Consider the following 24,153-nt stretch of genomic DNA (forward strand, 5'->3'; position numbering starts at 1 on the left):
TAGTTTATATTCCTCAGGTTGTCCTAGCTCAACAAAATTGTGTTTGTAATCAGCATCTGAAACTAGTGAGGGATTTCATTTAAAAAACCTCCTCATTGAATTGAGTGCTGTAGATAAATGGGGAGCATTAAAGCTTAAATTCTAAGCTTTCTGATGTTTATGACAATAAAATTGAAAATCAGACAGGAGTTCTTATTCTTAGTGTTTTTTGGTTTTTTTGAGTTCTTGTGTTCAGGTGAAAGAATAAATATCAAGCTCAGCTTTTTAATGTTTCTTCTACCTAATTCTACTTTCTTTGCCCAGCTTTTCTTGTGGTTGATAGTTGATACACAAACTAACTGAATTTCACTTACCTTATTATTGACATATTGCAGAACAGTGAAAGAACCAACTTTTAAAGTTCTTCTAGAAGAACACTCAGCTAATGAAAGCTTTTTCAAGTTGATATCTTCAATATAATATTGAAACAGGAATGGAAAAAGATGGGGAAATGACTTGTTAACATTAACTTTTGTTCTTTCCCCAGTCTTGTCTATTCTTCCTGCAATCTGGCATTTTAATTCTCCTGAAAGCATGTAATCAAATATACTGTCATATTAGTAGTGAAGTTTGCTGACTTCACTGATCAGATGACATTACTGACCTGAAAGACCAGTTTGGTTGAGTATCTGTAGCTTATGGTTTTTGCTGTTGGGTTTTTTGAAGTACTGAAGCTTTAACTTCTGAGTTATACACTTTGGTGTATATTATATATATAATAATGTATACGTGTATTTCAGTATATAGAATGCTTACCCTGACAAAATGTGCTTTACAAGTAAATATGACTGGAAACTTTTATGCCTTAGACTTTTTTGAGCTTTCTGCGAAGGAATATGTGAACGTTACTATTGATGTATCAGATCTTTTTTTAGTATTCGCAGAATGGATTTTAATGGTTTGTAATGATTTTTAGTGTCTGCACCTTAATCTCCTTTACTGAGAATGTTAGGAAAACTTCTACTTTTTTAAATCATCTCTTACTTTGTTTTGCTTTTCCTTAGCTTAGAAACACTGCTTTCCTCTTGACTAGAAGCTGTATCATGTCTTAAGTTTTTTTTCCCTTAGTGACTTTGACACTCAAATGCCATTCATGTTGCTCTTTTTTTGCATGTTAGCATTTAGATGGCTGTTACTTATGCATAGTTTTCCTTTCCTTTTTCCCTGCCTTCCTAGGTGTGTACACATGCTACAAGTTGTATCATCTCTTTTCCCATTCTTTGAAGTCATCTAGCAGCAGAAAGCCAGAGAGCACGTCTTTTTTTTTTTTTTTTTTTTTTTTCCCTCCCCTACCTTCAGTGTCATTGCATCTGATTACTTCACAAATCCTCCTTACAGTTTGCCTTGGCTACCGTCTATCCAAACTCTTTTTGTTTGACTTATGGTTCTTAAGTCTTCCTTAATTCATGGTCTCAAATTCTATAGCATTAGGATAGTTTCTGGTTCACAGTTCTTAATCAAAACGTATTAAATCTGTATTTCTGGTTCAGTGCTTCTGATTATCAAGAGGATATGGAAACTTAACCTTCTCTCCATCTTTGAATACCCCTGCCTTTCTCTGAATATTGTCCAGCAACTTCCTCCTTCATGCTCCTATTCAGTCTTCAGGTGTTCATCAATGTTAGCTGCAATGATCATCAGCCCAAACTTGCTTCCTGTTCTCTGCTGGTAGGACTGATCTCTCATGCTATGATAGAGCTTTCTTTGCTCACCTCGCTCTTTCAGTTCTGCTATATTTCCAGCTAAATAATTCTAAGTTTTTGTTTAATTCAACCTAGTGTCTTTTGCTACCAACACTTCTACTGTCTTTGATTCTTTCCTTGAACCATACAGTTCTGCTGCAACTCCTTTTAGTGTCTTTCCTCAATATGGAAGATTTCTTCTAGGATAATATTGACAGAATGCAATAGTGTGTATGTTCTTTTTGTTGCCTTTCCTTCATTCTGTTCTGCACTGGCAAAAGATATTTGTCTTATCCTTCCTTTTGTCTTCTAGTTTAAGTATTTGACCTAGTGACTGGATCTTTTGATTTCTCTTGGCCTAATACCATCACTTCTTACCCTTCTTTCAAAAGTTTATTTTCATCTTGGGGGTATCTTCTAATACTTGATGTTCTTGCACCTTTTAATTTCTGTCCCTGTACTATTTTAGCTACAAAAACTGCTGTTCTTTGGCTTGCCAGCTGCTCCCTTGTTGCATCTGTATGTGGATTCTCCCTTTTGTTTTGTGCATTGGTTTGAGTTGTGTCTCTTGCCACTTTCCTGTGCATCTGATTCTGCACAGATTATCTACAAACACATGGTCACATCACCCATGTACCAAAAACTTTAAGATCTACTCTTTTGGAGTAGAATGAGCAATTTTAATTTTCTGATGAGTTCTGGTGAATATTAAGCTTGAGCTGACAATTCTTGTCCTGACTTGCACCTATTTCAAAGCCTATAGCATGCTTTTCCTTGGCCCTGACAAACAAAACAGTCTTCCTGTGAAGACTTATCCAAAAGACTATTAACAGCTGTTTTTTCAGTGTATTGAACTGCTTTGTTCTGGCTGTTTGACAAGTCAAAATTTTATCTCCTCTCGTCATACCAATAATGAACTGATTGCTTACTTTCAAAGTTGTTCATTGTACAGTGTACTGTCATTCCATTTGCTCTTCAAATATGTGCTGTCACCTCCAGTTGCTCAAAGATGTCAGGTTCTTTTTGATTATTGGTTAAATTTTCTTCCATGTCTGTTAAGATATTTTTAATAGAGATAATGCTTTAAAGAAGGGGGTGGGGGGGAAGGATGTGTCCTGATTTCTCTTGGGATCATTCATAGGACCATATCTAACAATTGCTGTAAACTCTGAGCAGTGGGTTTGCTATCAACTATGAAAATACAAAGGGAAAAACCCAACCAGATTCTCATTCATGAATGAAGTATCATTTCTGGAATTTCTGTTCATTCTTAGGCTACTAATAAACTTTTTGAAGGCAGTTTTTCTTGAATAATAATATTGTTCAGCTCAACAGGGTGTTCTGGCATATGCTGTACAGAAAAGAGCAACTGTATCTGAACTCTAACCAAGAATCTTTTTTTGTTAGTCATATGAACAGTCTTGCAACTGCTGCTTTTGAGTTTCATTTTATGCTTTGTCATCACAGTTTGAGGGGAAAAGATGATTTTGATCTTCATTCATTTTTTAAAACCAAATGGTAGTCTTGCCCTCAAACCTTTTCCTGCAGCAAATATTCGTGCTTATGTAGTTTGTTAATTCTATGCACTGTGATTAAAATCATATGCTGCAATGATTGATCTCTACTGGGAATACTGACGCAGATATCTTTGTCCATAACCCTGTTGCTTGGAACAGTGAGGAGGTAATTACAAGTTTATTTGCGTGGCTCTCCAAAATCAGGCTGCAGAAATCTCTGCAGTAAATTCTGTACAGTAAAATTGCCAGTTCTGCTACAGATCAGTAGTTTAGATCAGAAATGAGTTGGAACACCTGGTGAAACTTTTAACTTCAACCAATATTGAAGTAATAAAATGCAACTTTAATTTCATAAAGGTCTTTGTGGTACTTTTGCATGCTTTAACTATGGCACTTTTCTTTTGCTTACTTACAAATAAAAATATTTTCACTGTATCAACTATCACCTAATGAAGTTTTACCATTTACCAAATAATTTAAAACTGTTTACAATATATGGTTCATTATTTATTCAGGTAGACTTTATTTTTTCATGTTTTTCCGTGCCATTATTTGTATTAAACTAAATCTGCATCTTTCTCCTTATCTCAGTCAGCACTAAGAGCCTGAGCATAGCCAGTCAGCTTTGCTGTTGTGCTTAAAAGTAGTGAATGCTAACATAGCACATTTACCTCTAGAACTGTACTTTACCATATCGGGTTTGAGATTCCTCAGCGTAACTCTAGGTATGTTTTCTCTGGCTGTACTGGTTTTGAATATCGCACCTTTCAGCTCCAAGGTAGACTTCTGGTCATCTCTTAAAGTAACTGATGGAATAAGGGATGTTATTGTCTAAGGCTGGCTTGAAGGGAGCGACACAATATAAACTGAACTGAATTCAACCCTTTTTATAAAAGCAACATTAGGAAGCTGGTACTCTTATTTTTTTATTATTATTTTTTGCTGCTGGGAGTGGGGGTTGAGCTAGTAGTTATGACAGTATGGTCTGCCTCGAGTTAGCCGTTTAGCTAGGAATGAACACATGATATTTAAATCTAAACTGGTACCAGGACCGTATCTACTGATTGTACCAGACACTGACTTACATAGTTGTGTTGCAGGGCATACTAGAGAAGGTCCAAGAATCACATTGTCAGCATGGAATAGAGGGACATCAACTATCAGGAAAAAAGTCTCAATATGTGGCCAGGTGTTTATCACTGGTGATTAAAAGACTGGTGTTTATCACTGTAGAAGAAAATTCACTTCATTACAAATACTTCATATCATTATGAATACTTCATGTTAATGGTGAAACAAGCTGTATTAGTCCAGGTTACAGAGGAGAAACATGCATTACTGGAAGCAAAACTTGCTGCTTTTTTGGAGAAGTAATTGTGGATGTACTTTAATTAAAGGGATTTGACACTTCTACATATATTAATTACCACTGCTGTTGAAATATATGCTTTACTTCTAATACTAATTTCTTGGGCTTCAGTTGCTAATTTTCTTGGATATTTTTGCTTTAGTTTGAAGCTTTCTTCTAAATTCTGTTCTCCAGGTAGTTCTCTGATTTGCTTTCTTATTATACTTGGTACTAGAATTGCCTTGTCTTTCTCCTGGGCTTGGGGCATGTTTGGAGAATTCCTCTACTGGAAGGAGTGGAAGACTTTTGTCCCTTGTGAAGCTACTTCAAGTGTTCATTAAGTTGCCAGATTCTGTCTCAAATTTCCCTTTTCTCTCCAAAATGAGTTTGAAGAAATGCTGCTTTTCAGAGTACACGTGGTTAATATACTCATAGTGCCCAAAAAAAGTTAGGTAATGCAATAGAGACATTACAGAAAACAAATGTTTAATAGAACTTTTACAGGCTTAGCAGGAAAAAAGGAATCTTGTTGAAATTAAGTTTTAAGGTTTTAGAAATATTAATGGATCGCTAGCTTGTGCTCCATAACAGGCATCTTAAGGCTCAGTAAAAGATCTATGAAAGTCTGTTAGCATTGCTGGAACTTCTGATGCTTCCTGTATAATTCCCACATGCTATTTGAGTGAGGGTTGGCTTAGTCTGCATGTATGTGTTATGTAGGAGAGAGGAGTTTTAGTCTATGATTATAGCTGCTAGATATTGCGAAGTATCACTGTATGCAGTATGAGCTAGGCTTCTCCACAGTTAATTGCTTAAAGAAGCTGGATATAACTTAACCAAATGATCTTTCTTGCTGCTTTTTTTATAGAAGGAATTTTCACAAAAAACCTGTATACTGGTTTTCTTACCTTTTTCCATGGTGCTACATAAGCCATGAAGTGTTTTTGCTAAGTTTTAGATTATATAAGCAGTAGATAGGAAGTACTGAATATAATGTATGGGGGAAAAAAAAACTTTCAGTAGAATATGGAAATGTATGTTTTCATATGTGATTTCCCCTCACAATAAACTTATCTAGAAAGTCATTAAATATTCGAGGTTTTTGTTCAAAGCATGAAACTTGCAAATAAGCGTAATAGTTCACTTAAAGCAAAGCAAAACAAACTCAGCAGTGGAATGACTGGAGCTGTTCTATAGCATTTATACCTTTATGCTTTTGCACAGTGCGAGACTTACTGGCTTTAAATTGTTGCTGCTTCTTTGCCCCAGGTTGATTTACCAAAAAGTTACAGCACCTATCCAATAGTGTGCTATAAAAGCAGATGGATAAAATGGTTCCAGTTTTCAGAACAGAAAAAACTGTCAAAGGAAGGTTGTAGAAGTGAAGATACAGTCTGAAGGGAAAATGAAAATGACTATTCTTGCTCACCTACTTTAGCTTTCCAAATTGGTATTGACGGCCACTGGCAAAGCAAAAACTGCGAAGATAATGGTTCCTGTAGCTCTTTCTTGAACTGTTCCTTCAGCTGCCATTGCATTCATCTTCAAAACTAATCTGTCTATATTAACAACTATGACTGTTGGCACGAAGACGGGGTGAGATATTCTGCCCATGCAATTTAATCCATAGATGCTGATGGGTTTTGTGGGATTGAGGCTACAATATTCAGCTCTTGGATGATACTATATCTCAACCTATATTAATAATATTCTTAATACAAAGCTTCAGCCATGTTTTTAGTCCAGTGAGTTGAGAATTTAGAGGAATAAAGTGTTCTTCTGACTGCATTCCTGTTTTGTATATTGTTTTTCTTCTTTTCATAGTCTTTATGCACAACTTAAATATGTCAAGTAACTGAATAAATATAGCTTATTTATTAAAATGCTTTATCTGAATGTTTGTTTTCTGTTCTAATGTCTGTGTTCTTTGAGAATTATCATTAAATACTGTGATGCTACAGATGGTACAAATACCAAGATAAGTATGTCTTAATTAGAAATGAAAAGCAGTTCCTGATCCCATAAGTCCAAACTGTAAACGTACCCTGCTACCTTTACATATTCTTCTCAGTAGTGCTTAGTTTACATTGTGATAGGATAGGTAGATATCTATTTTGGTTATTTAAAAAACAGAAACAAAATGCACCTCAACTGGTCCTTAAGAAAAAGTATTTCGCTCTCTTGTTCCTGCAGTAATGACAAACTGAGAAGATAACTATTCTTCTAAAACAGTTGCCTACAAGCTGCTGTACCACAGGTTGTTTTTATCTAGTCTACTGCAGTCTTGTGGATTAACATCGGCTTTCAGACTTTTGTTTAGCCTGAGAATGATTCATGTCACTTATAAACAGTGACTTTGATTTTCCTTTTCATAGGTGTAGTTTCAAATTCACAGCAGCACTTTTGCAGTTCTATTTTGACCGATAGTCCCCAGCTGTGGTGGTGGATAATTCTTACTGGGGGGTGTGAGGGGGTCTGTGGAGAAAGGACATCAGAAATGACTGTGTGCACATTAGTGTGTTTTAGGTTTAGGTTAGTCAGACACATGATTCATGATTTTTGTCAGTCTTCAAAATTTTTCCATGCTGCTTTTGGATAATGGAATGAGAACTGAAAATAGTTACAGATTGAATATAATTATGAACCAAAATGATTTGTTTTTAAGGTGGCAGAGAGAAATAATATTAATTAAAATTAGTACTTGAACTAAATGCCAAGGTTGGCTGCAATCGGTTTTTCCAGAAAAATCTGCAAGTACACTAACAGTAAATGCAAGAAGCAGTTTTCATTTTATGAAAGTACTAAACTAAGTATTATAGAAGAACAACAGCTCAAAGGAGAAGTAAATGGAAATAGGAATAATATCGGAATAAAGAGAACCCATTATCCCTTCTTTTTCTAGCTTTTACACTGTGGCAGACCAGTTCCACCTCTGACAGGAAAAATGAATTTAAGATCACACTACCAGCCTAATGATAGTGATGTACTAGAGTCCTTAAACAAGCAAGCTCCTGTCCATTTTATTTATATGCTTGTGTTGTAATAGCTAATGTTGTTCAGAGACATGGGCAATGGTGGGTTTTCATTGTGGAATTTAGTAATTAGTTATAAAGTATGTGATATACAGGTTTTCCTAGATTAAAAAGAATTACTTAAGTGTTTTTTGTGGACTTCCCTGCCCCCTGTAGATGGGGGAATAGTTATAAAATTACAGGTGTCCAAAAAACCTTAAATATTAGTGACTTAGATTTATCTTTGGTCACAAAATCATGCTGTTTAAGAGTGGTGACAGGGGGGATTATAGACCCTGTTAGAGACTAGTATGGAAACAGCAGTTTTCTCTTCCTTGTTATCTCTTATGCTACAGCACTGATCCCGAGGAACTATTTCTAAGTGTGCAGAGTAAAGGGAGTTGTTGACTTGATTCATTTAATTATCTTACAAGAACTGTGGGGATCAGTATTCCCACAGCTTCTCAGGTGCAGGAGTTTGTAAAAAGTCAAGTGACCTGCGAAGGTGAACCAGTAGCAGTAATGAGGGGAAAAAATGAGAAGTTCCTGTTAACCTACTTCTTTTTTAAAAGATGCTAAATGAGCATCTCTTCTATAATACTAATACTATTTGATGCTAACTGGCAATGTGGCTTTTTTAATTTGAACACTTGTATTTAACACTGAAGTTTAATAGTTTCCAGTTGAATTGAAAGCCCTTAAAGAGTTTGAAAGAAACTGGTTCTGGATGTGTAATAAAAATGTTTATGCTGCAAAGACTGTATTATAATAAGATAAGACAGTGTTTAACTTGCACAGTTCTAAAGCATGCATCCCAGGAACAATGAGATGCTACTTGTTTTAAGTATGGTCATGAGAACATATCAATCTTCTATGACAAAGTGGTTGGATACAGTTTAGGCAGAAATGAAAAAGACCCCAGTATTTCTGGTTAGAGTGTTGTTGTAAGACTAAATGGATTACATAGGCCCAGAGTGCCTGCTGCATACTAAAACTGAGGCTGGACAATGATTTGCCTGAGATGTATTGTAAGCATTTCCCTTGGGGTTCAAGGCCATAGACATACCTTAAAACACCTTTAAAGCACATCTTTTCATGAGCTGTACATTAACTGTTGTAGAAAGGAGGGTAATAAGGAATTTTAATGTGTGTATATATAGAAAGAAGTTGATGATCTTCAGGTTGGTCAAATTTTTAATTATTGGAGGAAAATGTTAAATGGAATGAAATGGAATACTGCAACCATAAATAATAATTGTTTTTGGGGTTTTTGTTTGTTTTTTTTCTGCATGGGAATGCTTGTAGTTTGAAACCTCAGAAGCTAGTAATATATGCAGAGACTGTAAGTAGAGCACCTGAAGTGAGTCTTCAGAGGAAGATTGTTATATTGAGTGCATGTGTGGGAACACTAGAAACATTGATGTCTATAGATAAGACATTCTTTCAGTATAGTGCCATTAGTGGAAGTCATATGCAAGAGTAAGAGTAAAGAAGGCCATTAGCATTTGATATTTGCTATACTATATAGTAGCACACTTACAGAGGTAGAGCTTGGAAGATCCTCAGGATGTGACTATGTTATTCTCGTACAGAAGGCAAAATCAACTGTATATATGCCTGGTGTTAATACAGTCCAGTAGTGGAGTCTCTACAGTAGTATCAGTGAATCTATTTTAATATATGGACTTAATTTTTTACCATTAAAAATCTTGGGAGGATTTTTCCTTGGTCACTATGCATCTTTGCTGCAGTTATGCTCAATATTTCTCTTCCTGTCTACTGGGGACAGGGAGAACAGGCAACTTCTTGTGTTTTTTGTACTTGGATTTTTTTGATACTGCCTTGATTTCCCTGTGGCCTTCTCTTTTATAAAATATTCAAACCTAGTCTATTCAGTTTCTCTGTAAAGGCTTTGATTACTCTTGCTGTTCTTGTCCTTAAACTTTCTTCAGTTCATGTTTTTTTGAGGGATTTCTTCTCACAAACAGTTCCAGATTTTGCACAAATTGTTATGACTGAGATAGAGTACTTCTTGAGGTGCCTATATTGTAACTGAAGAGCTGACTTGTTTGTTGAAGCTCTTTGCATTACTTGTATGATTCCATTGCAAAATTCAACTGTGGGATTCAACTTGAGGTTTTATGTATTGCTGGTTTTTTTTTTTTTTTTTCCCCGTTGAGTTGCAGGCCAGTTTTTGTGGGTTTTTTCTTCCTGCTCTTAATGTACTTGTGGAATGGTTTTGTATTCTCATTTTGTACCTAGCTTTTCTGATGTGCACTTAGATTTATGGTATTAACCATCTGTAGTATCTGAGTGAGTTTCTATTGTCTGTATATTTATTATACTTCTTTCTACTAATTTTCTGACATAATGAAATAATTATGACTTAGGTTTTGGGTTTCTCTTTAATCCCATGTATTTTATCATCTTAATTTGTGCTGCTTCTTTCTTTTGTGGAAATAGTAAGACTTGAATTTCTTTTCCAGTATCCTACCTTCCCACTTCTTGATTAACCTCTTAGTCTTGTCTTGAAATTTTTTTGTCCTTAGGCATTGGCTTAGAGACCCGCAGAGGACAGACTGGATCCTGCTCTGCCTTGTAGGTTTCAGAGAACAAAAGCAACACCTCCTTCTGTGACTGTAACCTTGAGCAACCTCCCTCTTTTTCTATTAATGTCCAGTGCATGTGAATTTAAGGCCTCTTTAGTTTCCCTCAAGTGTCACTCATACCACTCAAATCATAATTTATTATATTGCCTGCTCTTTGTTCTGCATTAACTTACAAACCTAGATCATGCCTTACAGACAATGAAGCCATGTTCATTATCAGGCTCTTTCAGGTTACACCACCTGAAATCTGTTATGTAATGGTCATGATTGTCAAATTTCCGAAAGAACTAAGCTGTCTTCTCAACTCTTTGCACAATATTAAGAATTAAGAACTTAGTCATATTGGCTGAGGTGGAAGGTTAGATCTGCATGTTTTTCTTCCTTGTTACATACGTGTGAGTGAATTGCATACATTTAACTTCATCAGTGATTCACTGTAATTTTTTTCAATTTAGGGAAAAAAGGATCTGGGTTCATGACTTTGAAGTCATAATCATAACAAACCTGCATGAAGCTTTTGATAACAGCTGTTAAAAGTGCATGAATACATGTGACAAAAATAAATGAAGGATTTGCGTAGTTGATTGTTACTAACATAGAACAACTCTGCATTTGAAGTACTCTAGCAGGTCTGCTTTTTAAATGAACTTATTTGAGTAATAGCATCCAAAATGACGTAACTCTGAATCCCACCAAGTTTGACAGTACACTAAAGTATGGTACCTAAAGTCAGAAATGAGTTCTCATTTCAGTTTTGAGTTTATAGCGTACTTGCAGGCTCTTCGAAAAAGCTAAAGCTCAGGAGGAGCTGGACTGTTTAAGAAAACTTTTTTTTTTTTTTTTTGCATATGCAGAAACTTTCTCTTTTTTCCCCTGACTGACAGAGTTGTAAAATCTTTTTAAGGTCAGCTTCTGATATGTAGGAAAAAAGTACTGGTTGTTTAGGAATTCAGCTTTAGTCCTCTCTTGAGATTTGGTAGCTTCAAAGAGTCTGCCATGAGCATGCAGGCTGTACTGATTAAAATGTCAGGTAAAACTCAAGTCCCTTTTACGTATTTCAGACTAAGCAAAGCTTCTATGAAAGCATGATGGAATGTCCTAAGACAAGCTACATATGAATAACATGTAACCAAAGTCTGTCTCTAGCAACGGCCAGCAGACACAACGCTTTGCTCTCTTCTTCCTGTCCTCTTCTGACCTCCTGTGCCAACTGCTGTGCTCCTGACTGTGCCGAGCCTTGCTATCATCTTTGACATGTTTGCCAGCATTAGGCCACAATTGTGTTCAAGCATTTGCGCATGAGGCTTCAAGGACGACAGAAGATTACCATCTCCTGAACACCAGTGAGAAGGGATTTGATCACAAGAGAGTTCTTTCACTGAACTGTTCATGGATTCAAGTTATAATGAAATTAGTGGCAAGCCTGTTTGAGAGGTTTCCTGAAGAAAACTTCATCCTGAAGAAAGTTTCATTTTTGAAGCATGTGGTCCCAGTATCCTGTCTGCAGCAAATGCAGACTCCTGAACAGACAGGTCCCTGTTCTCCATCTGCACTGCCAAAACTGCATGGCTAGATGGCTGATGCTATGAAAGCTGTCAGGTGCTGTGCATCAAGGTATGGCAAGATGAGTAAGAAAATCACCTTTCTGACTGCAGGCAGCTGCTGTGTGAAACTTTACTTCATAACAATCAACTAATCCTTCTTTAGCTTAGACTAGTTTTCCTGATGTGACTGCCTGCACTTGTGCTCCTAACTTATCCTTGTGCTTACCCCAACTGAATCCTTGCATTCCTACCCTACTTCTTTCTGTTGTATTTCATTTCCCTGTGTTCACTGGTTTAGGTGGACTACAGAATTATGTCTCTGAATTTAAACAGCGGTTTGAAAAAATAAATAAATAAAACCCCAAACCCATCCCACCTCAAAAGATAAGCTCACAGTAGAGTGGTTTATAGCAGGTTAAGCCTCTAATGAGACTTTTCTGATTCCCCTCTCAGCAATTTAGCAATTTGCTGGGCTTAGATGGTGTCTTTGTAAAGTTGCATGTCTCCTTCCTAATTTACTGATCTGATGTGTGACCTGGGTTTTGTCTCTAGTCAATGGGATGCTTCTAGACAATGTAGGGGTGGGCTGGGTAGTGCATATATGTGAGTGGTCTGGTGCTGAGTTTTTCAACTCCATCTTTGTGTGGTGGAGATGAAAAGCAAAAATACATTTCAATGTATAGGCATAGCACTGAGCAAGGAGCTTCTGCTGTGGCTCTGAGGAGAGTTTCAAAGCTGGCATGTTGGTTAATATTTCATGAGTTGTCATGAATACAAACATCAACCTTAATAAAAGTCTTCTCTATTTTTAATGAGCCATGCTATTTGTCTCAAATTACTTGTGTACTTAAACAATGGAGTAAATTAGTGGTATTTGGGGAAAAAATCAATATTGACATTGTTTTAATGTATTTTTATTGTAGGACTATATGCCCTTGCTTTTAGAAGTAGTTACATGGAGATGAAATCTAATTCATAATCTTTTACTTTGTGCTATAGTAAGCTTAAGCATACAAGTCAAAGCTTGTATGCCAAAAAAAATTATATTATTAGTGTGTGGATCAGGTTTTCAAAAGAGCTGAGCAGGCAACAGCTCTTTCAGCATTTCAGTGAAATGGCTAATTTTTCACAATTGTTTCTTATAATGGCTTCCTTCTAAAACATCTGGCTCGAGCAGAGAATATCCTTCCCTATAGCAGTATTTTAATAGTAGTGTGTGATTAAATATACTGTATTGGTGTTTACCCAAAGCAAGCAGATCAGAAGCGTCCTCTTGCCAAGTGGCTGTGAAAAGTGGTATTGTTGATAGGTACTTGCCTTTCAAATGCTGCATCAGTTTGTTCAGTTAACCAAGGTCCACTTATATTTTTCAGTGTTGCAGACTTGGTCTCTCTGAGACTTTCTCAGTTTTTATGCAGTTATAATTAAATGCCACTAAAGGATTTGCATAAAACCTGTTTGGGGAAGGGAGGCAAATTCTTGATAGTGGTAAGTCATGAGCAGGAAAAGGGCTATTGCACTGTGTATTGGTAACAAACTAACAGGAAGCAAAGCCTTAGAAAACAAGTAAACCCAAAGCCTACAGTGCAATTAATGTGAGGTACCGTGGCCTGCAAGGGGTTGAGCAGCATGCGTTTTTAGGAACCTTTTACTATGAAAGAAAAGTATGGTAAATCTCTCTACATATGCCCAGCATCACTCAAGATGGTGGGTGGGTTTTTTGTTTGGGTTTTTTTAGCTGTCATCTAAGATCTTGATTATTTTAAAGCTCTAACATCCCAGAATTAGGATACCTAGCTCTTCTGAGGAGTTGGGCACTCAAGCATCTGAAGCTAATGACCAATTTTGTAGATTTAAACCTTGAGTGTTTTGGTAGCCTGTAGTGAAATACCTATTGTATATGATCATGTATAGCATGACTTGTGGTTAAGCTGAAGTGATTACAAATTACCAATGTAAGTTAAGGTTAAAACTTGTTCAGGTAAATTTCCATGTAGTCCTTGGTAGAAAGTTATCACAGACTTATTTTACAACTGTCTTCTGTTTACACTTCTTTGTTTATTTTGGAGGAAAAGTTTATTACTGGATTTTTTTTTTTGGTAAATAACATTGACAGTGTTGAGCAATGGTCTGATTCAACACTACCATCTGGATTGTTTACTTGGAGAGTGATGGTGGTCAAATATTGGAAGACTAACTCTGGGCTAATATTGGCACACTGAATTCAATTCTGCCATTTTGGATGACTCCTATGTGGTCCTAGACAAGTCTTGAGCTCACAGTCTGTCTTAGGACTGAAATTCTGCCTAAACTTAACATTGATCAAATTGTGTTTCCACATCTGTCCAGAGTGAAGTAGCATGCAGGTTTGAGGTACACCTAATACATATCAGCTCAAGAACTGTTATTAAGCATTGCTTTCTTAGCCTTTTTTCCTCCTCTTTCTTTCTTCTAAGGAAGGAAAGAAAGGAGATGGTTGAATTTTAGAGAAATGGTACAGGTACCCAGGTCCTGGGGCCTCAAAACTGAGAGTACAATAGCATTAGGAATTTGCCTTTGTGAGCTGGTATCTTTAAATCCTGCTTCTGTTGGTGTCTTGGCACATATACTTGTCCTTTGTGGTTCTTGTTAGATAGCATGGAGAGCCCGCTTGGTGCACTGACTATTGTAAATCCCATTGTACCTGATCTTCCCCATGCATTGGTCCCTTTTGTAGATCGTATGCAGTAGGTGCTTTGGTTTCCTAATTGTTTTTAAATGGATGGTGATATATCTGATGTATCTCACTTGACTGTTTTGAAGATACTCTGAAGATAGTACACCAGATGAGGGGCATTGCTACTCACTGAGCTTAATGATTGGGTATGCTTTTGGTCCTCTTAGAAATCATATCATATAGGAGGTAAGGAGGCCAGAACAGTGTTAAGCTGTACTGGCTTCCCATTCGACTTCAGAGCGTGAAAATGTCAACTGTGTATTACTCTGCTCCCTCTTCCCCAACAGTCAGTCACTCTATAACCTCTGAAGTACTATGCAGAACTGATTTCTTAGTCTGCTGCACATGCTTCAGTCAACCCTTTTGTTGTCTCCTTCCTGAACTGATGCAGTTCTGAGGACTGTGAGCCGATATTACTGGATTTGATTCATGACAAGTAATGAGCTGTGATTAGAAGGCTAGCTTTTCCTCAGTTTCTCCTTTGCTGACTAACTTGCCCAGGTGGGTTTTTGAAGCTTCTAGTATGACCTGAGTAACAGTGCCTCTCACTGATTCTTATGGTAACTTGTTCAAAATGTGAACACTTGAGAGAATAAGTAATTCATCTATTTTGTGCCAAATCTACAGACCAACAGGGAGGAAGAGAAGAATGTATGGGGTTTGGGGGTATGCCTATAGAAGTAGTAATTTAAACCAAGTTGAGATGATAAAAATTTTCAGAAATGTCCTATGGACACTGACCAGAAGGACTACTGATAGTCTTTATGTATTCAAGGTTCAAAAAGGGGAGGCTAGTATTTTTGTATTTAGCATCTGAATAAATTTTATTAGAATATTTATGTTAAACTTTTAGCAAACAATTCAAAACATCTTCACTTCAAACAGACATTAGAGGATGTTCTTAATCTGTAGTGATTAAAGCATTGGAAAATATTCCCAATTGCTTCATTAAGCTTTTCACTGATTACATCTGTGGGGGGTGTCCCCCCACTACACCCCCCAATTAGGAGGTAAGGGGCAACCAGGAACTTTACCTGAAGTTTTCAGAAGAGATTGGTGGCTGAGTGAGGGACATTTATCTAGAAACTTAAGTAAAATTAAGATGAATTGAATTTAGTAGGTTAGAATACCTGGAAGTGTGTGTTTGTCATGGAAATGTTTAATTATTATTATCTTTTTGTGTGTGTGCGTTGAAGGTATCCTGAATTAGCCACAGTGTGCAGAAATCCCAATACTCTAATTTTGTATCCTGGAGCTGAAGCAACTAATTTGGAAGAAATTGCCTTGATGCCTTCCAGTCCATCTGTGATGATAATCATCGATGGAACATGGAGTCAGGCTAAAGATATATTTTACAAAAATTCTCTCTTCCGGCTTCCCAAGCAGGTAAGTCGTATGTATTGTTTTTTACATGTGTAGAACATATGTTTGGTTTCTGACAAGCCAGAAAAGGAGCCTTTTTGTTAAAGGGGGATCTCATGGAATTTCCCCCTCCTTCCCCCCTTCCCCTAGTTAGAACCAACTGTTAAGGAAAACTTGCACAATAAAAAAAACCTGCGATTATGAAAAAGATGACTTAGTGGGATTTTTACTTTTATCACTTGGCATTTGTTTTGGTTTGTTGAATTAATGCATCTAAGTTCATAATCAATTCCTTTGCAGATTGAGAGCTACTCTGACTTGCATGGAAAACTTTGCCTCTCTGTTACCTGAGACATTAGAACATGTGCAACAAAATATGCGTTTTCTTTCCTGGATAAGTGTTTTGTATTGCCCTAACAGGGAGATGAAAGTAGAATAGTCCCTTATGAAAATGTCAGACTGTCTCCTATGTTTGGCCTCCACCATATGAAAACCTTTCGGTAAGCTTTGACAGTAAAGCTTAGTTACATGTGATTCTATCACTGTTTTTCAAGAAACTTTTTTCCTATTATTAGATTGAACTTGCTTTATATATATTATGTAAACACATCAGGCTGTGTTCCTTTACACTACAATGCTGTACCTGGGTTAAATGCCTGCGTTACAGATTTTCTAGGGAAAGTGCTCATTTGGCACACTGCAGTTCTGTGTCCAGATTGTCCTTTTCTTGACTAACAGTTATGTCGGCAGCTAGTGGAAGGTGTGGTAGGTTTTATGGAGTGCTTTCTAGGAACCGAGTTCATAATGGAAATCCTGTTCGTGGTCTAGGAAATACAGACAACAAACCCTTGTGATGGTGTACTTAAACTGCATTGGCACTTGTGTGTGTGTTGTCATTTTCTGTAGTGGAGGATGGTGTGCAAGTGGCTACTTCTCAAGTCCTGCAAAATCTGTTAAGGAGACTGTATGCACAGGGGATCTGCATGGTGAAGGCTGTAGTGTTTTGAGGCCTGGTTATGGCACAGATTCTCTGGTTGCTTCTTCCTTGATAAAGTTGTAAAAAATCTGAGTGCTGAAATCTCATGGCCAAACTAATTCACACTCAAGTCAGTATCTGCTGCAGAAGCATGGAAAAGGGAGCAGTTTTGCTTGGGATCAAAATAAGAGGCAGTACTTTGTCCTCATCTCTTGGCTTCTTGTAGATGGAATGACATCTAAGATATTTCTCCCCATATATTGGCATAGTGGTTGGGGCTTAGAGGGCAGTTTTTCAGCATGTATAAAAATATTGAACACTGGTATAAACAAGACTTCTGTTTTTCTTTCTGCAGTAGTTCCAAGAGATGAGGATCACTTGTCCAGGTATAATTTTTTGACAAAGCTGTCTTATTCTCTAACTTATTGTTGAAGGTATTTTGTGGAAAAAGTATCGATATTCCCATTTTTAATAATGGAACAAATTATTTGTTACTGAATTTCTCTTTAATCGGTGAAGAGCTGGCTGTATCCTTTCTGGGGATGAAAAAAAATTTGGCAATTTGCAAACTTGCAGACTTTGCAAACCATTATTGACTGTGATGTTAGAATAGTTTAAATTGAATACTGTTAGTTAACATGCTGTTAATGCCAAACTAAGCTGCTATATGTCTAAGTTGCAAACAACTTCCTTTAGAGGGCAAAATCTCCATTTTATGTCAGATCTGAGAATTGCTTTGGGGCTTTTAACTGTAGCATAATGATTAGGTTATACTGGTGCAGGTGAAATGGAAAATAAATGCTAGGTTTTAGTCCGGTTATTTTGACTTTCAAATAAAGATAGTAAAACAGATAAAACTTAAAACTTAAAACCAGTAACTTATGGAATTCATTTCACTGCATTTTAGTTTGACTGCAACTTTATGAATAGATTTTATGGAATTTATTTCACTGCAATTCATTTCAAATTCTACAGAACATTTGTCTTAAACCGATGCACCTGACTGATACATGACTGACCTTAAAGTGAGAAAGTGTTTCCATAGAGTCTGCTTAGTTGGGTCCTACCAAATTTGCCAGTAAAAGTCACATATCTCTAACTCTACACTCTGGATGGAGAATAACTAGCTTATTCCCAAATTAGAAAAAACAAGTCATTTCTCTTAATACATTCACTTAGAGGGGAGATAAAGGAGAAACTCTGTCATTTTTTAATTCTCTTTTCATAACTTTGAATTACTTCTAGTTTTATTAGCCAAGCCAGAAACTAACTATTCCTGTACTTAGACAGCTGCTTTCTCTTTTTTTAGATGAACTAAATAGATTAATCTCTTTAAAGATAAGATCCAATGCTTACAGCTAAACTCCTGCCCACTATTCTACAACACAGCTTTTGAATTTGTTCTCTGACTGGTATCCCTTATTTGAAGATTAACTTGGAGAATAGCTTAGGTGGCTTTTGTTGCCTTGCCTTTTGCTTGTGTTCTCTTATATCCTTGCTGCAGACTGAACTTTCTCCCTGTGATTACATATGAGGCAATCTCCTCAAAAACTGGAACAAGAAGAAGGGTATCGTATGCTTTCTAAAGTGTTTTTTGTTTTGTTTTGTCCAGTCATTTTAAGTGACTGATGTCCTTTACTTCTGCATCAGTCAACCTTATGTGTTTGGAGGGCTGAAGTTCATGCTGCCTTCATCTGTAAAGTTGAAACTTGATCATCCTGTGAGGTTCTTCTCTGCTGACAGTTGGATTGTCTTCTGCAATGGATTTTGGGTGTTTTTGTGTGTTTTTTGGGTTTTTTTTTTTTTTTGAAGAGCAGTTATTCGAGCTATGTTGCAAGTGATGACAACTTTATGGCATTTGACTATTAGCTATGTCTGCCTATTGTTAATGCTTTTGACAGATCAGATCAGTAGGGGCATTATGATGAGATGACTGAGTAGATAATGCTTTTTTGTCATCTGTCTCTTCAAGATAGCATCTTCTTCCATTTCTCTTGGAAAATGTTGGTAAGAGCGAGTAGCCCCTAGGTTTTCACTTATTCAGCTTAGCTTACTCTTATTTCCTAATCTTTTTAAGCTCCTTGCTCAGAGGAGCATGACTGGAAGAGCTGGCTGACAATCTTGTTTTTCAGATCTTGTTCTAAAGTGTTTAAAGCTATACTGTTCAAGCTTATTGCTGTGGCAGAACCTATTTCTTGTTCTGTATCATAAACTATCGAATTTTGTTTTTGTCCAGTCAGTAGTTAACATGTAAGCTAAATTTAATTTCTAAATGACTCCTTGAAATAAAAATATCTGAACTGGAAGAAATGGTGTGTATTTCTTTGTTTAGGGAAAAAAGCTAATAACAGGTTATTAAGGTAAACAATTTTTTTTAAATAAAGCTCAACTCTTATTTTATTCCTTCTTTGCACTCGTTTCTGTGTAGTCCATTATCACACATTATTGTTGAGAAAAAACAATGAATGAGCTAGTAAAACAATGTTTGATCACAACAGAACTCTTCAGGATAATTAAGAGAATTAAGTAAAATGAGGTGCAGATGTGTTTTCTGATGGAAAAATATTGTAAATTAGTAATATACTTGGAAGACACCTTAACAGCTATATGCTGGGATTTTGTTACCAGTGTTATGCCTCCATGCTGCCTGTGAACATAGCATTACTGAAATGAGTGTAAAGAATAGTCATGCATAAACCAGCAGATTTCAGTGATTAGTAAAAAATTAAAAGGGACATAGCCAGCCAGTTTTGTCCAATAGTTGAAAAATTCTTTAAGCACAGAACTGAACTGTTCAAAATAGCAGAATATGAAATGTTCCTAATGTAAATGCATGGGGACAGAATATTTATTTCTTTATACATAAAGCTAAAATATTTGTTTTAACCTGCTGAACTTTAACATTGAGTCAATAAGGAACAGAAAACAAACTTCAGAACAAATTAACCTCTCACTTAACCTTCTGTAGCAGATAAATTTGATCATACTGATGCAACTAAAACATGAAGTGATTCTTCTCTCAAGCTGTACTACTCAATGACAGCTTTCATTGGTTATTGAACAGAAATCCTACCTACCTTTTCATAGTGTGTAAGCTATGTGGGTCAGGGACCTGTTTTGAGATGTCCAGTTTAGATACTGTGCATGTACATTTCTGATGTTCACATTATTAATTGTATGACATCTCTTGAGGAAACAGGATCTGCATAAAGAATTTCAGTAATCCAAGTGGAAAAATGTATACAAATTTGTGGTTTGGAGCTGTGGGCAGAAGATCATTTTCTTTATTAGAAGAAAAGGCAAGGCAACTTGTGAAGAAAAACATCAGTCCAAAAACATTATGCAGAGATTTGTATGTATGTGTGTATATGTATGTGTGTGTGTGTGTAATATCCTTCTGACCTACTAGTGATCCTAATTCTTACTTGCATAGTTCTGATTGTAGCAAGGAGCTGAAGGCACAGAAAGTAGGTTATGAATCTGACTTGTACCTCAACATTATGGAAAAGCTTATTGTTGAAAATAAAATCCTTAAAACTCTTTTTCTTTTGAAAATCCAAGGGGTTTTAACTGTGCATTTCTGACAAAGCCCAGAAATGTTCTCTTGGGCCTTTTGGGAGATCTAAGTGATTTGATCTTATGAAAGAATCTATAGGTGAAACTTTGGGGGTCATAGAAAGTATTTAATAATTAGTCCGCAGAAGTCCACAGAGACTCTGAAAACTACGAAGTTTATAATGCAGGCCTTGCAATAAGTCGTAAAATTTACTTTGTTCCTTCCAGACTTTCGTATATTTTATGATCAACTTCTTTCATTTTCCATGTGGGACTGCTTCTCTGTGCACTTTTTTCTTTCATACCAGGCTTCTTAAAAAAGTCTGCTGGAGCATATAAAGGCAGTCTAGCTAGTGAAGATAGCCTGGAAGCAAAGGAGTGGGTGAGAGCTTGGTCTGGGCTTCAGGAGAGCCCATCTAGAGAAAATTTTGCAAGTTTGCTTAGATTCTTATGTAAACGACTTGTGGAAATGTGAGAGTTTCAGAAAGCAATTAAGTTCTTTCAGAAGACTCTCAAGAAAGGATGGATCTGTTTGAGATCCTGCAGAATTTATGAAGGAATAAAAGACACCCTGAAGGAAAGCGCTGAAATCCTGCGATTTGTGTTTTTATTACGCTAATTATTGACTTAACATGCTGGCACACATTGTCGGCCTTCCCTACTGGCAGAATCAACTATTTACTTTCATTTCATCTTCATATTTGCTCATAACTAATGCATTCCTTGCTATGGGATTCATTAGTCTGATTAAATGTTGGTGCCTCTTTTCAGATAACTCTTACTGCCTTGACTTCTCTCAAGTCAGTCCTGGCTTTGTATTTAACTTCCTTATTATTTATAGATGTATGCTCAAAATTGTACACCGAAGACTTTAAATTTCTATTGAAGCTCTGACAAGTAACAGAAGATACTTTGTGATGATTTTACTGTACTGAGTTTTGTTCCAGTTTTAACATTTAATGACATTGAATGTTAAGAGAAAGTTTAATAAAGTGCACTTTTCTTTATGTATTATCTAAATGCAAGAATTTATCAACTATCTACCTTATTGCTGCTTCATAGAATGTTACCATCTCTGAAGGTAAACTATAAGGACAAATATTTTGTATTTCTGAATATTTGCATGACTTTATTTAGATTTCTGACATTTTATCTAATTCATGGCATGGGTCAACACAGATGTTGCAGTTATGATAGCAGCCAATATACAGTGGGGAAACTTAAGCAGATGGCATGAGGCAGAGTTAGCCCTCTGCAGGATTGCTGCCTTAGAATACCTGTAATTGCTTAGTGAAAATGTTCTTCCCTTTTAAGATGAAAATTATTCTGACTGGAGTGCTCCCCATGGTTGCACAACTTTGAAAGCTTCTCCAACCGAAGCAGAGATTATAAAGCCAACTCATTCTTTCCACTCCATTTTAGGTTGGTAGTCTTTCTTCAGGGGGCAAAGCTTGTTCTTTTCACTTCTGATTTTTATATACTGATATTGAATATACAATAAGCCACACTTCCTCAGTTAAACTAATCTGACAGGTGTCTCTGACATCGTAGGACCTAAATTTATAGGAGGCTTGTGACAGAAACACAATGTATGTAGACCTTTGGAATTGTTATAATTCTGTAATGTTGAAAGGATTTTTTCCTTTTTTGTTGAACCCTTCATTTTTGTCATCCATGAATATGTGAATCTTTATTTTGAATTTGTTTAGTTTTAAACTTTTAGGCAGAAAATGTGCAGTGAGTTCTTTCTAGCTGTAAACTTTACATCCAGTTGTGCATTGCACTGTGTTTTGAAAGTGAACTGAAGAGTGTGTTGCTTGAGTTGCTCCCTCTCTCAGGGGACTACCTGTTTTATCTGTGAGTGTACTCAGCCCCTGAGAGGGGAGAAGCAGGACAGATTGTGTTTGCCTTTACATGTTTCTCGATTTAAGCATCTCTCTAGGATAAGCAAATTGGGATCTTCAGTTTATTTCTGAAGTTTGTTCCTCTTCATATTTTGTGTTAATATCATGTTTTGCTTCAGAAATTTGCTGCTTTGTATTTTGACAGAAATCTTGCTGGCAAAATGGGTTCTTACACCTGTTTTAGTTGATAGGATAAAGTCTGTACCCTTTACAGGAATCTGCTTTGCTGATGTACTATAAGTACAGTTTTGGCAGTCAGGACTACCATTTTAACCATGTAGCAATGGCTTTCTGTTGTCTTTCTCCAGTTCTGTATGCTCTCCAGTTACAGAGTTAATGGTACATATTAAAATTTTTAAAGCATTATTTTTACAATTAAAATGCTTTTGGAAAAAGTCAAATATACCGGTAACTCCAGTTTCTGATAATATCATGGAATATGCTTGTAGAACCTCAAGGTCAGCAGACCCCTTCAGTAGCAAGCTTCATTTAAGAACTCTGAAATGTAGCCTCAGATATGTAGGTGTCTTGGATTTTAGTTTATGTTCCTCTTTTCCTCTTGCAATACATTTGGCAATGCCATAGGCAGAATGCAAGTCAAAGAGCACTTCAAATTAATTGGGAAAAAAAAAATCTTTAAAATCCTAAAAAGAAATTAATGCAGAGAGCTCTTATAAAACATTTCCTGAGAATATATTTTTGAAAGAGAGAGTGTGCCATGTTAGCCTTAATGATATGCTAATGCTCCTACATGAGAGCTGTATGGAGGCAGCCTTCTCATATGTGACAGATACTTATCTATTAACTATCCAGTATGGGTTTTAAGATGTCTAAATTTAAGGAAGAATGCTTTTTTCTTTTATACTACCAATGCTTTCTGGGATACTTTAAGCACGGGTCTAAAAAGTCAGGTTACTTTTTCTCATGGATTAAAAAAGACAAAGCTTCTTGGGAAGAGTAAAAAATGAACCTAGTTTTTTCCATTTTAAAGCTCCTTTGTCGTTCACACACATTGTCAGTTCCCTTGTGGTAAAATTTCTGCCTTCTTGCTTCTAATGCTTATGCTTTCAGATGGGTACTGTTCCTTAATTCTGTGTTAGTCATTGATTGAATGTTTTGGTCTCCAGATAAGGAGGACTTTCTGAAAAATTGTAGGTCATCTTGAATAACAGTAGGATTGAACAGGTAAAATTCATAGCATGGGGCGGGGGGGGAAAGGGCATTTAGTTCAGAGATGGGAAACATGTAGATTCTTCTAGCTGGGAAACAGATTTAAGTTCCTCACTTTGAGGTTGAATGCTGGGGATTTAAGTAAGACATAACTCACTGAAATTAGTAGGAGTGCTCTGAGGGGCTTGGTGAGTTGGTCAAGCTGCTACCTCAATGGGTGGAGTGGTCACCAATGTTTCAAAATCTCTTTTGTTTAAGAGCTGCAATGAAAGAGTCCCTGTTCGTACTGTGACAATTTGGAAGGTTATCACTTGAGCAGGTCTGACAACAGTAGTCAGAAAATATGCCCATCTCTTGCACTGCTACTGCTAGTGAGGAGCTAAGCGTGTCCTGTTTTGCACAGCAAAGCCATATTGAGTGGTTTAACATCCTTAATAGAGACCATCACAGTCGGTGTTGTAGCAGGAACTTCTAGCTGTCCTGATCTAAAAGTAGTTGGGGAAGGTGAAGTGAATTGCTTCCCCTGACACGCACACACTATTACAGTTGAGTTTAAGAAGTTCATGGCTGAGGTCAGTGCATTCGGATAATTTAGCTTTAGCATGTTGTTTGACAATAACAAAACTCAGACAAGTCAGCTTGAGGCTATAATATGCAACAACAGGACTAGAGGCTGACACAAAAAGCTATTGATTTGGTGTAACTCTATATTCATTGTGT

At 36.5% G+C, this 24,153-nt stretch overlaps 1 protein-coding gene across 3 annotated transcripts in view; it reads left to right on the plus strand.

Annotated features, from left to right (window-relative positions):
- Positions 1 to 24,153, plus strand: part of LOC135323463 (tRNA-uridine aminocarboxypropyltransferase 2-like) — a 110,049-nt gene that overhangs the window by 34,167 nt on the left and 51,729 nt on the right. For all 3 annotated transcript variants that reach the window (XM_064499743.1, XM_064499744.1, XM_064499745.1), the window contains one exon: positions 15,663 to 15,852. In XM_064499743.1, the coding sequence (XP_064355813.1) occupies positions 15,663 to 15,852 (190 nt within the window). The remainder of the gene's footprint in view (positions 1 to 15,662; positions 15,853 to 24,153) is intronic.

This window comes from Dromaius novaehollandiae, chromosome W, assembly GCF_036370855.1.
Source record: "Dromaius novaehollandiae isolate bDroNov1 chromosome W, bDroNov1.hap1, whole genome shotgun sequence".
In the NCBI taxonomy this organism is placed as follows: Eukaryota; Metazoa; Chordata; class Aves; order Casuariiformes; family Dromaiidae; genus Dromaius; species Dromaius novaehollandiae.